This window comes from Miscanthus floridulus, chromosome 4 (assembly GCF_019320115.1).
Source record: "Miscanthus floridulus cultivar M001 chromosome 4, ASM1932011v1, whole genome shotgun sequence".
Lineage (NCBI taxonomy): Eukaryota > Viridiplantae > Streptophyta > Magnoliopsida > Poales > Poaceae > Miscanthus > Miscanthus floridulus.
This window is the reverse complement of record NC_089583.1, coordinates 105793832-105805578: the sequence shown is the minus strand read 5'-3', so window position 1 is coordinate 105805578 and position 11747 is coordinate 105793832. Positions and strand designations below refer to the sequence as shown.

Sequence of the window (11747 nt, the reverse complement as noted above, 5' to 3'; positions counted from 1 at the left end):
GAATTTTTAGAAAAAAAAAACATATTTGCCGAGGGCCGGATAGAGGGCACTCGGCAAAGAATTCTTTTTTAAAAAAAATAAAAAAATCTTTGCCGAGTGCCTGCAGGGTTGGCACTCGGCAAAGCGACCGTCAACGGGGTTGGCGCCACGACGGTCGTTTTTCTTTGCCGAGTGCCCCCGGGGCTCTCGGCAAAGCCTTTGCCGAGTGCCCGATAAAAGACACTCGGCAAAGAGAGCTTTGCCGATCAATTTTTTGCCGTGTGTTCTTTACCGAGTGTCGCACCCGGCAAAGGCTTTGCCGAGTGCAATTTGGCCTTTGCCGAGTGCCTCAGGCACTCGACAAAGAACCTGAATCCAGTAGTGACTATTGACTATCGACAAAAGAATACTACATCAAAATGCATGCATGTCACAATACTTTACCTCCTAAACTCTTTACCCCAAAGTAAGCTAAACCGAAATAGAATGAAAACCCAATCATTGAGGTAGGCTCACCAAAACAAATGCATCAGCTTGCACTTTACATTGACCCTCTTCTTTGTAATCATCCAATCATTGCATTATTTTCTTTATATGTGAAGTAATATCATTTTTAAGGGACTTGATATGACTCCATAGAATTGTCATTACATAGTTCTTAACACCAATACAATTAATGCACACACTTATACACCTCGATAACAGTCTGAAAATATGCATGACTCAGTAGCTGGGCAAAGCAATGTTTAGTGCGATGGCGACAATGAAGGAGGCCGAGATGAGATAAACAAACAGTGGCCTTCTAATATAATTTTCGAACAAAAGGCTTCTGGCGAAACAGCAAATTTGATAGACCAGGCCCGACGGGCGATTCTGTAAGTTGACGAGTCCTCTCCATCCGGCTCGCCGCCATACTGCTTTCGCCATCCCAAGCTGCATGGGAAGCCAAATTCCGGGGGTGCATAATAGCACTGTAGCCAAACACACCGTGTACACAAAGACAATAAGGACACGATTGGTGTGATCCAGCACCAGATGAAATGCAAAAGCAAACGCGGCGATCAAAAACTGCCATGCCACCGGCACCAACCCAGATGCCACTGTGTTATAGCGGGAACGATGATTGCGGGGGATTATTTCTCTTGCACCGTATATAAGGAAGGAGGTTGCTATGATGGAGCTGGCGAAGGCCATGGTGTCTGACACCACAAATGCTCTGAAGGCGAACTTTTTCGCAAGTATCGCCGTCCCCGCATTTGGGTGGTCATCGGCGATAAACCCCCCCGGCACGGTGAATGCTGCCGTGAATGCCACAGTGGCGATCAGGACTGATCCAATGGTTCCAGTTTTTCCGTCCTCGTTGGACGGTTCATCCTCAGTTGCTTCGATTTTGTTTTGAAACAAATCAGCGAGTTTCTTGTCTACATGCAAGGGGTGAACTCCATCTAAAGTAAGGGTATTGGTAACTCCAGACCACCACAGACAACGGAAAAGAACAGAGCATGGATCCTGTGGATGAGCAAACGAAGAAAAAGGCATTTCAGTTTTTCCTTTCAGACGGACCAAATTAAAAGTGCTGTTAATTAATAAGTGTGAGCAAAACGGAGCTGTGTGTTAGCTGTGTGTTTAGTGTACGTGTACTTTATGCCAAGCATTCAGCACACTGTTACTAATTAGAAACTTCTAACGGAGTCTGCACCTTAATCCTGAGAAGACACACTAAAAATATATAAATTAAAGATAATAAAAAATATTTAGCCATTGCTACAATAGACTCCAATGATCATCGACGATACTAATAACTATTAGATATATTCTGTTTTATTAAAATTACCCATTTCTGTAATTATAAAATCAGGCAAAAACTTCGTACCATCGTAAAAAAAATATATGGGCGGAAGAACGAGGAAAAAATTTACCAGGATATAGAACACTCTTCCGCATTGCTTCGCACGGTAACCAAGATCTCCTGCAGTGAGGCCATCCTTGTTGGTAATGCCTATATCCACAGTCATTACCTGCAGCAGTAAACTGAAGATCCGTGGAAATCCGTGTTTGGCAGCTAAATGCAGCGCCGTGTTTCCATCAGCGTCTGTCGCATTTAGCAGCATCGCGAACTTCTCGTCCTGGCAGATGTGGCGAACCACAGTTTCCTTATTATGTTCAACAGCACAATGAAGCAAATTTCTTCCTCTATCATCAACCAGTTCAAAGTAATCCGGGCATTTCTTTATGAGCTCATCAATAATCCTTGAACTCCCCATCATAGCAGCAGTATGCACTGGAAATAAGCCATGGTTATCTGGAATGCGAGATTGCTCAGATGTATGACCATCTAGGAATAGGTCAACAACATCGAGTCTTCCATACAGTACTGCATATTGAAGAGGTGTTCTTCCTGACGAATCAACTTCAGTAAGCAATCTTGGACCAACAGGTTCCCATTTCAGTAATTCTCGAGGTATTTCTGGTTGAAAATGAGCATCTCGTTACCAAGTGTGGATCACAAGTTGCAATTTACTAAACTAAGAAGCAGAACTTGTTTGAAATCAAATTCAAATACCAGTAAATGTTTGTACCTTGGATACTAGCTGCTGCAACGTGTAAAGCAGTCCGTCCCTCCGGACCGGAAAAAGACGCCGGCGATTGCGTCCCATCTTGCGACGGTCGTAGAAGTGACTGGACCATCTGCAGCGAGTTAATTGAGGCCGCCAAGTACAACGGTGAGAAACCGCCATCAGTTGCGAGAGAAGCCAGCTCGGGAGCTTCTTTCATCAGCAGATCCACCACCCTGGTATGGCCGTGCCTGACAGCTTCATACAGGGCGGTGGCGCCCGTCCAGTTCCTCGCGCGCAGAGCCATCTGCGCGTCCGCTCCAGTTGTAGTCCGCATCGTGGCCAAGATGCTGGCGGCCACGTCCCTGCTCCCGGACTTGGCCGCACAGTGCAGCGGCGTGTCCAGGCACTTGTTGCGCGTGGCGACGAGCGAAGGCGCCCTGTCGCAGATGAGTGCCGCGAGCTCGGCGTGGCCGCGGCTGGCGACCAGATGCAACGCTGTATTCCCATTGCTGGTCACGCCGAGGAGGCAGCTCGTTCCCGGCGGCGGCGGCGGCGGCGGAGGCACTGCGCCCGGTGCCACCGCGGCCTGGACGGTTATCGCCACCTGGCCATTTGTTTGCTTTCCTCTTCGCAGCAACTCTGCCAAACCGACCGTGTCGCCGGCGGGAAGCACCCGGAGCAATTCTAAGCTCAGGCCCATTCGGTGAGGGCCGAATGCAACCATATCCGCCATGATTGACTAGGAAGTTTGGATCTGCGAATGGTATATTTAACAAGATTGCTTAATGGAAGGTCCCGTGACGGTCAAAGAATGAATTGCGTGCTTAATTTTAATTTTTATAATCCGCTTAAAATAAACAACCACAAAAAACCATAAACTATCCTGTTAAGATGTGCACTTGAGGTTTTTATAGTGTGATCTAACTTGCCATTAGTCTACATGTATACACTACGAAGCTTCTCTAAACTTGGAGGGGTCTCCTTGTCGTACAACCAGAGAGCAACCACATTGCGCTGCAAAAGCAGTCCATAGGACTAAATTATTTCTTATGGACTGGCTGAAACATCGTGGAAGAAACAATAGAGCAGGACATAGCAAAAGTCGCCCATAGGATTATGGACCGTCCATAAGAAATAAAAAAAAATTCTCTCCGTCTCTCTCTGTACCGGCCCTCGAGGCTGCCGCCCCGGCCATCCGCGCCGCCTGTGAGGCCACCACAGCCATTCACGCCAGCGAGGACACCGCCACAGGCATCCGTGTGGCCCGCCACCATCTGCACGTCGAACATGAGGAGAAGCGGCCACCAAGCGGCGCCGCCTCCACGCCAGCGAAGGAGAAGCAGATGAGGGAGGGGCCGGACCTCGGCCCGTAGCCTCGCCGGCGGAGGAACAGAGGAGGGACGGACCATATCTCAGTCACCCTGGCCATTCCGCCGCAAAGGAGAAAGAGGAGGTGGACGCCGGCCTTCCTCCAACAGAGGAGGAGAGGAGGTGGGCGCCGGTATATGCAGGAGAAGAGGAGGGCGGCACTAGAGGAGAGAACGAGCGGCACCAGAGTGGAGTCGCGGAGAAGATGCGATGCGCCGCGAGAGGAGTGGATTGCGGGGAGTAGATGCTGCTCGTCAATTGGGACTGTGGGTTTTTTTAATTTTTATGTGGACCCCACCTTATGGGTTGGACATTGTGAAAGATGAAATAGCAAAAGACTACTGACATCGAGGCCCACTCATATGGACTGGTTTGGCATATACATTGAGCTTGCTTTGATACAGTAACGCTGCTCCAATGGAGATAGGAGGGTATCTGCCTAGAGGGCCTCCAATGCTCTTGCTTGCAAGCATATATAATAAGGCTGCAACAGCCCAAAACTCCTAAAGCTGTCAAGCTCTAAGTTATGAATTTTAGTGTCCATCCTAGCATAGGATATGATATTGTTCTTCCTGAGAGGATGGATGGAGTGTAGAAAACACCAGCTCTAACTTATCTCAGCCTTGGGACACTCCAACACACTCAAACAAGTGAGACGGCTCCATGTATATGCCCCCATCCCCTTTTTTCTCGCTCACGCAAAATGTTTACGCGTCTTTGTATTAAGGTAAAAAATATTTAATACAACACGCTTTAGCGGTGCCCTAGGTGGTCAGAAGAGTGGTCTATTGACGCTCGGACCCTCCCTAGTGTACTTAAGGCTATATTATTACATTGGACACTGATCAACCCGACTTGCAGAGCTGGCTCCCATACGCTTCAAGACAAGGTGCTCACCTCGCTTGGATGCCGGTGAAAGGTCCTAGTATGGCTAGAGGGGGGTGAATAGCCTATTTAAAAATCTACAAATCAACTAGAGCAATTTGATTAGTATGACAAAAGGCGTAATGCAAACTTGCTCTAGCTCTACAAGGGTTGCAAGCCACCTATCCAATAATTCTAGTTGCAATGATTACTTAGGCACCCAAACTTGCTATGTAACTACTCACTAAGAGCTCTCAACCTTACTACTCCAAAGAGCTCAACTAGATGAATGTAAATAATAAAGCAAGCTCTCAATTCTAATTACACTAAAGAGCTTATATCAACTAGTTTGCAAGAATGTAAATAAGTGAGTAGGGTGATTATACCGCCGTGTAGGGGAAGAACCAATCACAAGATGAATATATAGCCAATCACTGGGAGAATGCCAAAGACAAGAGACAATCGATTTTCTCCCGAGGTTCACGTGCTTGCCAACACGCTACGTCCCCGTTGTGTCGACCAACACTTGATGGTTCGGTGGCTAAGAGGTGTTTTACAAACCTCGTCCACACGATAGGACACCGCAAGAACCGACCCACAAGTGAGGTAACTCAATGACACAAGCAATTTACTAGAGTTACCTTTCGGCACTCCACCGGGGAAGGTACAACTCCCCTCACAATCACCGAAGGCGGCCATGAACAATCACCAACTTGTGCCGATCCTTCACCGCTGCTCTAACCATCTAGGTGGCGGCAACCACCAAGAGTAATAAGCGAAATCCACAGCGCAACACGAATACCACGTGCCTCTAGATGCAATCACTCAAGCAATGCACTTGGATTCTCTCCCAATCTCACAATGATGATGGATCAATGATGGAGATGAGTGGGAGGGCTTTGGCTAAGCTCACAAGATTGCTATGTCAATGAAAATGTGCAAGAGTTGGAGCTTGAGCCGGCCATGGGGCTATAAATAGAGCCCCCATCAAATAGAGCCGTTATACCCCTTCACTGGGCAAAACGCGCTCTGATCGGACGCTTCGGTCAACCTGACCGGACCCTGGAGTAAGCGTCCGGTCCACTGATTTTTGCTACGTGTCACTCTGAGTTAAAACTGAACCGTCAGATCACAACGGCTAAGTGCTGACCGGACGCTCTGACTAAATCGACCGGACGCTGGAGCTTCAGCGTCCGGTCGAGTATAGTAAGGGTCAAAAACCGTTTTCCCTCTACCGGACGCGTCCGGTCCACCTCGACCGGACACAGCCCAGCGTCCAGTGGTATACCCTAGCTACTGTACCGTCAGGTCAGTGCGACCGGATGCAGGCAGACGGCGTCCGGTGCATTCAGATCCAGCATCCGGTCACTTGACCGACACTGGCATCTCCTCTGTCTTCTTCACCCTTGCTCAAATATGCTAACCACCAAGTGTATCACCTTGTGCACATGTGTTAGCATATTTTCACAAATGTTTTCAAGGGTGTTAGTACTCCACTAGATCCTAAATGCATATGCAATGAATTAAAGCATCTAGCGGCACTTTGATAACCACATTTCGATACGAGTTTCACTCATCTTAATAGTATGGCTATCTATCTTAAATATGATCACACTCACTAAGTGTCTTGATCACTAAAACAAAATGACTCCTACATTTTATACCTTTGCCTTGAGCCTTTTGTTTTTCTCTTTCTTCTTTTCCAAGTTCAAACATTTGATCATCACTATGCCATCACCATTGTCATGATCTTCATCATTGCTTCATCACTTGGAGTAGTGCTACCTATCTCATAATCACTTTGATAAACTAGGTTAGCACTTAGGGTTTCATCAATTAACCAAAACCAAACTAGAGCTTTCAATCTCCCCCTTTTTAGTAATTGATGACAACCCTTACACAAAGATATGAATTTAAGTTCATTTGAATCCATGTTGCTTGCCCAAGCATATTTACCATGTATAAAGGATATGAACAAGTTTCATGAACTCCAAATGGTAGCAATTGCTCCCCCTACATATGTGCTAAGAGTTTGGATTGTAGCTTTGCACATGTGCTTAGATAGGAAATATAGGAGTCAATTTCTACCAAATGATGCTAAGGTATAAGAGATGGACCTTTGAAGCATGATACCAATCGGAGTGCACCAATATACCATCCTTAACACCATTAGTAACTAGACATACACAAAAACTAGAATACCCCATGAGATCAACATTAAAAGCAAGGGTCTAGTTTCCATATAATGAACATAAGTCTAGTTACTTTAGCCTATGTATGCTAGTTTTTCATTTCATCAAATATAAGAACTTGTACCATGCAAGCAAATATATGAAATGTTCATTCAAATGCATCATACAAGTTTATGAGCTTGCTCCCCCTACTTGTGTGCTTAAAATTTTAATTGATCCCTTTTCTTTTATCATATCTCTCTCCTATCACTCATATCTTTGTTTCTCTCCCCCTTTGTCGACAATTAGCACAAAAGGTGAGCTCAAATTATAGATAGGTTGGAGTGAAACCATGTGAAATGAGGATCATTTTCCCAATTTGGTTCAATCTAGATTACTTGCAAAAGATATTTAACTCGGTTTGATCCAATGACAAGCTTCTTCACACCTCCAAATAAGGGTTATCTTGTACCATGTTGAGTTAAACACTTAAAGCTCATTTTCTAAATCAAACACTAGGTTTACAAGCCCACAAACATGTCATATGCTACCACTAGATCATTTCAAACATACAAGCAATAGTGGTACCATACAAGCATCAAATTCATTTGATTTTCATGAATGAGCCTTGGACATGATAGGAATGACTAGATGCACTAAATAAGTCCTTATCAATGGATGGATGGCATGTCAATCAATTTTACCTTGTTTTGCTCGAAGGAGAGGCATGTCATATAGTGGGGGTGCATCAACACATATTGGAGAAGTCAAGTATGTTCAATTCATTCCTTAGCTTGCAAAACCTCTTCTCATCAAGTGGCTTGGTGAATATGTCGGCAAGTTGATCTTCGGTGCCCACACTCTCTATGCAAATGTCCCCTTTTTGTTGGCGATCTCTTATGAAGTGATGACGGACATCTATATGCTTTGTTCTTGAGTGTTGAACCAGGTTGTTGGTGAGCTTTACGGCACTTTTATTGTCACATAACAATGGCACTTGCTTGAACTTGATTCCAAAGTCACTCAAGGTAGCCTTCATCCAAAGTAATTGAGCACAACAACTACCAGCCGAAATGTACTCCGCTTCGGTGGTTGAAAGTGCTACACTATTTTACTTCTTTGATGACCAAGACACAAGTGATCTTCCTAATAGTTGACATGTGCCCGATGTGCTCTTTCTCTCAACTTTGCATCCCGCATAATCGGAATCCGAATATCCAATCAACTCAAATCTTGCTCCTTTGGGATACCATAATCCAACATGTTGTGTATGCTTCAAGTACCTCAATATTCTCTTTGTTGCCTTCAAATGACTTTCTCTTGGTGAGGCTTCAAATCTAGCACACATGCATACACTAAACATCACATCCGGTCTTGATGCGGTCACATAGAGTAGGCTTCCAATCATTGACCGATATATCTTTTGATCCACCATGTTGCCACTATCATCACTATCCAAGCTTCCACTTGTCCCCATTGGTGTACTAATAGCTTTACTCTCATCCATTTCAAACTTCTTGAGCATGTCCTTGATATACTTGCCTTGACTCACAAATGTGCCATTCTTCATTTGCTTGATTTGAAGACCAAGGAAGTAACTAAGTTCTCCAATCATAGACATCTCAAACTCACTTACCATCATCTTGCCAAACTCCTCACAAAATTCTTGATTTGTTGATCCAAAGATGATATCATCAACATAGATTTGCATTACAAACAAGTCATTTCTAAGCTTCTTGGTGAAGAGAGTGGTGTTAACCTTTTCCATCTTGAATCCCTTAGAGAGTAGGAAATCCCTTAATCTCTCATACCATGCTCTAGGTGCTTGTTTCAATCCATACAAAGTCTTTCTCAACTTGAACACATGGTTGGGTTTCTTTTCATCTTCAAAACCGGGAGGTTGCTCAACATACACAAGCTCATTGATGTACCCATTGAGAAATACACTTTTCACATCCATTTAGTACAACTTGATGTTGTGGGCACAAGCATAAGCTAGCAAGATCCTAATTGCTTCTAATCTTGCAACCGGGGCATATGTTTCTTCAAAGTTAAGACCTTCAACTTGAGTGTAACCTTGAGCCACTAATCTTGTTTTGTTCCTTATTACTATCCCATCTTGATCTTGCTTGTTCCGAAAGACCCACTTAGTTCTAATCACATTATGATCCTTAGGCCTCTCAACTAAATCCCAAACTTGGTTTCTTGTAAAGTTGTTTAGCTCTTCATGCATAGCATTGATCCAATCTACATCCTTCAAAGCTTCATCTATCTTCTTAGGTTCAATGGATGACATAAATGAGAAATACTCACAAAATGAGGCTAATCTTGATCTTGTTTGCACATCTCTTAAAATATCACCAATGATAGTGTCCAATGGATGATCTCTTGCAACATTGGTTGGTTGAAGCACTTGTACTTGATTGCTAGCATTTGATTGATCACTTGGTTGAGATGATGAACTAGCCATTTGTTGATCTTGCATATTGCCATCACTAGTGCTTGCTTGGACTTGATTATGAGAACCACTAGCTTGCACATTTGAGTTAGAGAGTACTTGATTCTTGTCATCTTCAACATCAATCACCTCTCTAGGCCTTAACTTACCAATGTTTATATTCTTCATTGCATTGACCAATTGAGTTCCTCTTACATCATCTAGATTCTCATCTTCCTCTTGGGAACCATTTGTTTCATCAAACTCCACATCATGAACCTCCTCAAGAGTACCACTAGCCAAATTCCAAACTCTATAAGCCTTGCTAGTAGTGGAGTAACCAAGCAAGAAACCTTCATCATATTTCTTTTCAAACTTGCTCAATCTAGTGCCTTTCTTCAATATATAGCATTTACTACCAAAACCCGGAAGTATGCTATGTTGAGCTTTCTTCCATTCAATAGCTCATAAGGTGTCTTTTCTATTATGGGGTGACAATAGAGTCGGTTGCTATAGTAGCAAGCCGTGTTGATTGCTTCGGCCCAAAATGAATGACTCACATTATACTCACTCAATATTGATCTTGTCATATCAATCAAGGTTCTATTCTTTCTTTCAACTAGCCCATTTGATTGAGGAGTATACTTGGCCGAGAATTGATGTCTAATTCCAAATTCATCACATAACTCATCAATTCTAGTGTTCTTGAATTCACTACCATTGTCACTTCTAACTTTCTTGATGGTTGTTTCAAACTCATTGTGAATGCCCTTGACAAATGATTTGAATGTTGCAAACACATCACTCTTGTCAACAAGAAAGAACACCCATGTGTATCTAGTGAAATCATCCACGATCACAAATCTATATTTATTTCCACCAATGCTAGTGTATGTGGTTGGTCCAAATAAGTCCATGTGCATCAACTCAAATGCCTTGGATGTGCTCATAATGCTCTTCTTAGGATGTGTGTTACCAACTTGTTTTCTGGCTTGACATGCACTACATAACTTATCCTTCTCAAATATGACATCTTTCAAGCCTCTAACTAAGTCATGCTTAATTAACTTGTTCAATTGTTTCATTCTAACATGGCCAAGCCTTCTATGCCATAACCAACCCATGCTAGACTTAGTGATCAAACATGTTGACAATTGAGCTTCTCTAGCATTGAAATCAACTAAGTATAGATTCTCATATCTAAATCCTTTGAATATCAAGTTAGATCCATCTACACTTATGATCTCTACATCATCCACACCAAATATGCACTTGAAGCCAAGATCACACAATTGAGCTACCGACAATAAGTTGAAGTTCAAGCTCTCTACTAGTAGCACATTAGAAATGCTCAAATCATTGGATATTGTAATCTTACCAAGCCCTTTGACCCTGCCTTTGCCATTGTCACCAAATGTAATACTATCAATCCCATTGCTCTTGCTTTCATTGATTGAATTAAACATTCTTGAATCACTGGTCATGTGTTGTGTGCACCCACTATCAAGCACCCAATGCCTTCCTCCGGCTTTATAATTTACCTACAAAAGAAGATCAATTCTTTTTAGGTACCCAAACTTGCTTGGGTCCTTGTAGGTTAGTCACCAAGGTCTTTGGTACTAAAATCGCCTTCTTCTTTGGGCCCATAATTGGTGTACCAATAAACTTAGCCTTCACACCATTGGTACCCTTATAAAGTATGTAACAAGAATTAAATTTGATTGAGGATACATTAGGTAGCTTGTTCTTGTTAGTCTTGCAATTTTGCTCTATATGCCCAACTTGCTTGCATCTATTGCAAAATTAACCATTGCCCTTCATAAAGCTAGCTTTGGAAGTGACAAAGGCCGCCTTGCCTTTCTTGGGGGTATAGCCTAATCCCTCTTTGTTGAGAGAAAACCTTTGGCTACCCATGCACTTTAGCAAGCGGGCATCTCCACTATAGGCATTGCCTAAGGCACGAGTGAGCTCATTCACCTCCTTCTTGAGGGTTTCATTTTCCACCATTAGTGATGTATCATTCATAGGTGGAGTGGTAATGGTTGTGCTACAAGAATTGTTAGTAGAAGCAACAATAATGGGTTCATGAAAAGATTCATCAATAAGATCACATGTTAGTCCCACATCACACGTTACTATCACTTGCTCCTTCTTGGCTTCCTCCTTCTTGACTTGCTTAATGAGAGAGGAGTGAGACTTCTCAAGCTTAGAGTGAGCTTTGCCAAGCTTCTCATGGGCTTCCATTAGCCCCTCATGAGTGGCATTGAGCTCATTGAAGGATTGCTCAAGAAATTTTACTTTCTTACGCAATTCTTTGCACTCTTTTCTCTTCATTTCATTGCAAACGTGCACTTGCTCACACATGTCCAA

At 43.5% G+C, this 11747-nt stretch overlaps 1 protein-coding gene across 1 annotated transcript; it reads right to left on the bottom strand.

Annotated features, from left to right (window-relative positions):
• Positions 1 to 367: 367 nt before the first annotated feature.
• Positions 368 to 3270, bottom strand: LOC136549000 (ankyrin repeat-containing protein At5g02620-like). Its single transcript, XM_066540325.1, has 4 exons — positions 2559 to 3270; positions 1899 to 2446; positions 656 to 1488; positions 368 to 488 (listed from the first exon to the last, which is right to left on the bottom strand). Exons 1-3 carry the CDS (start codon positions 3268 to 3270, stop codon positions 703 to 705), a joined length of 2046 nt encoding a protein of 681 aa, XP_066396422.1. The 3' UTR covers positions 368 to 488; positions 656 to 702.
• Between the last annotated feature and the right edge of the window lie 8477 nt (positions 3271 to 11747).

Bases quoted from the DNA above. Each gene is read 5' to 3' on its own strand.
- LOC136549000 (XM_066540325.1), bottom strand. From the start codon at position 3,270: ATGGCGGATATGGTTGCATTCGGCCCTCACCGAATGGGCCTGAGCTTA. The intron at 2,447-2,558 runs GTACAAACATTT...ATTTTCAACCAG, and splicing joins TGCAGCAGCTAGTATCCAAG to AAATACCTCGAGAATTACTG. The intron at 1,489-1,898 runs GTAAATTTTTTC...GCTCATCCACAG, and splicing joins GAAGAGTGTTCTATATCCTG to GATCCATGCTCTGTTCTTTT.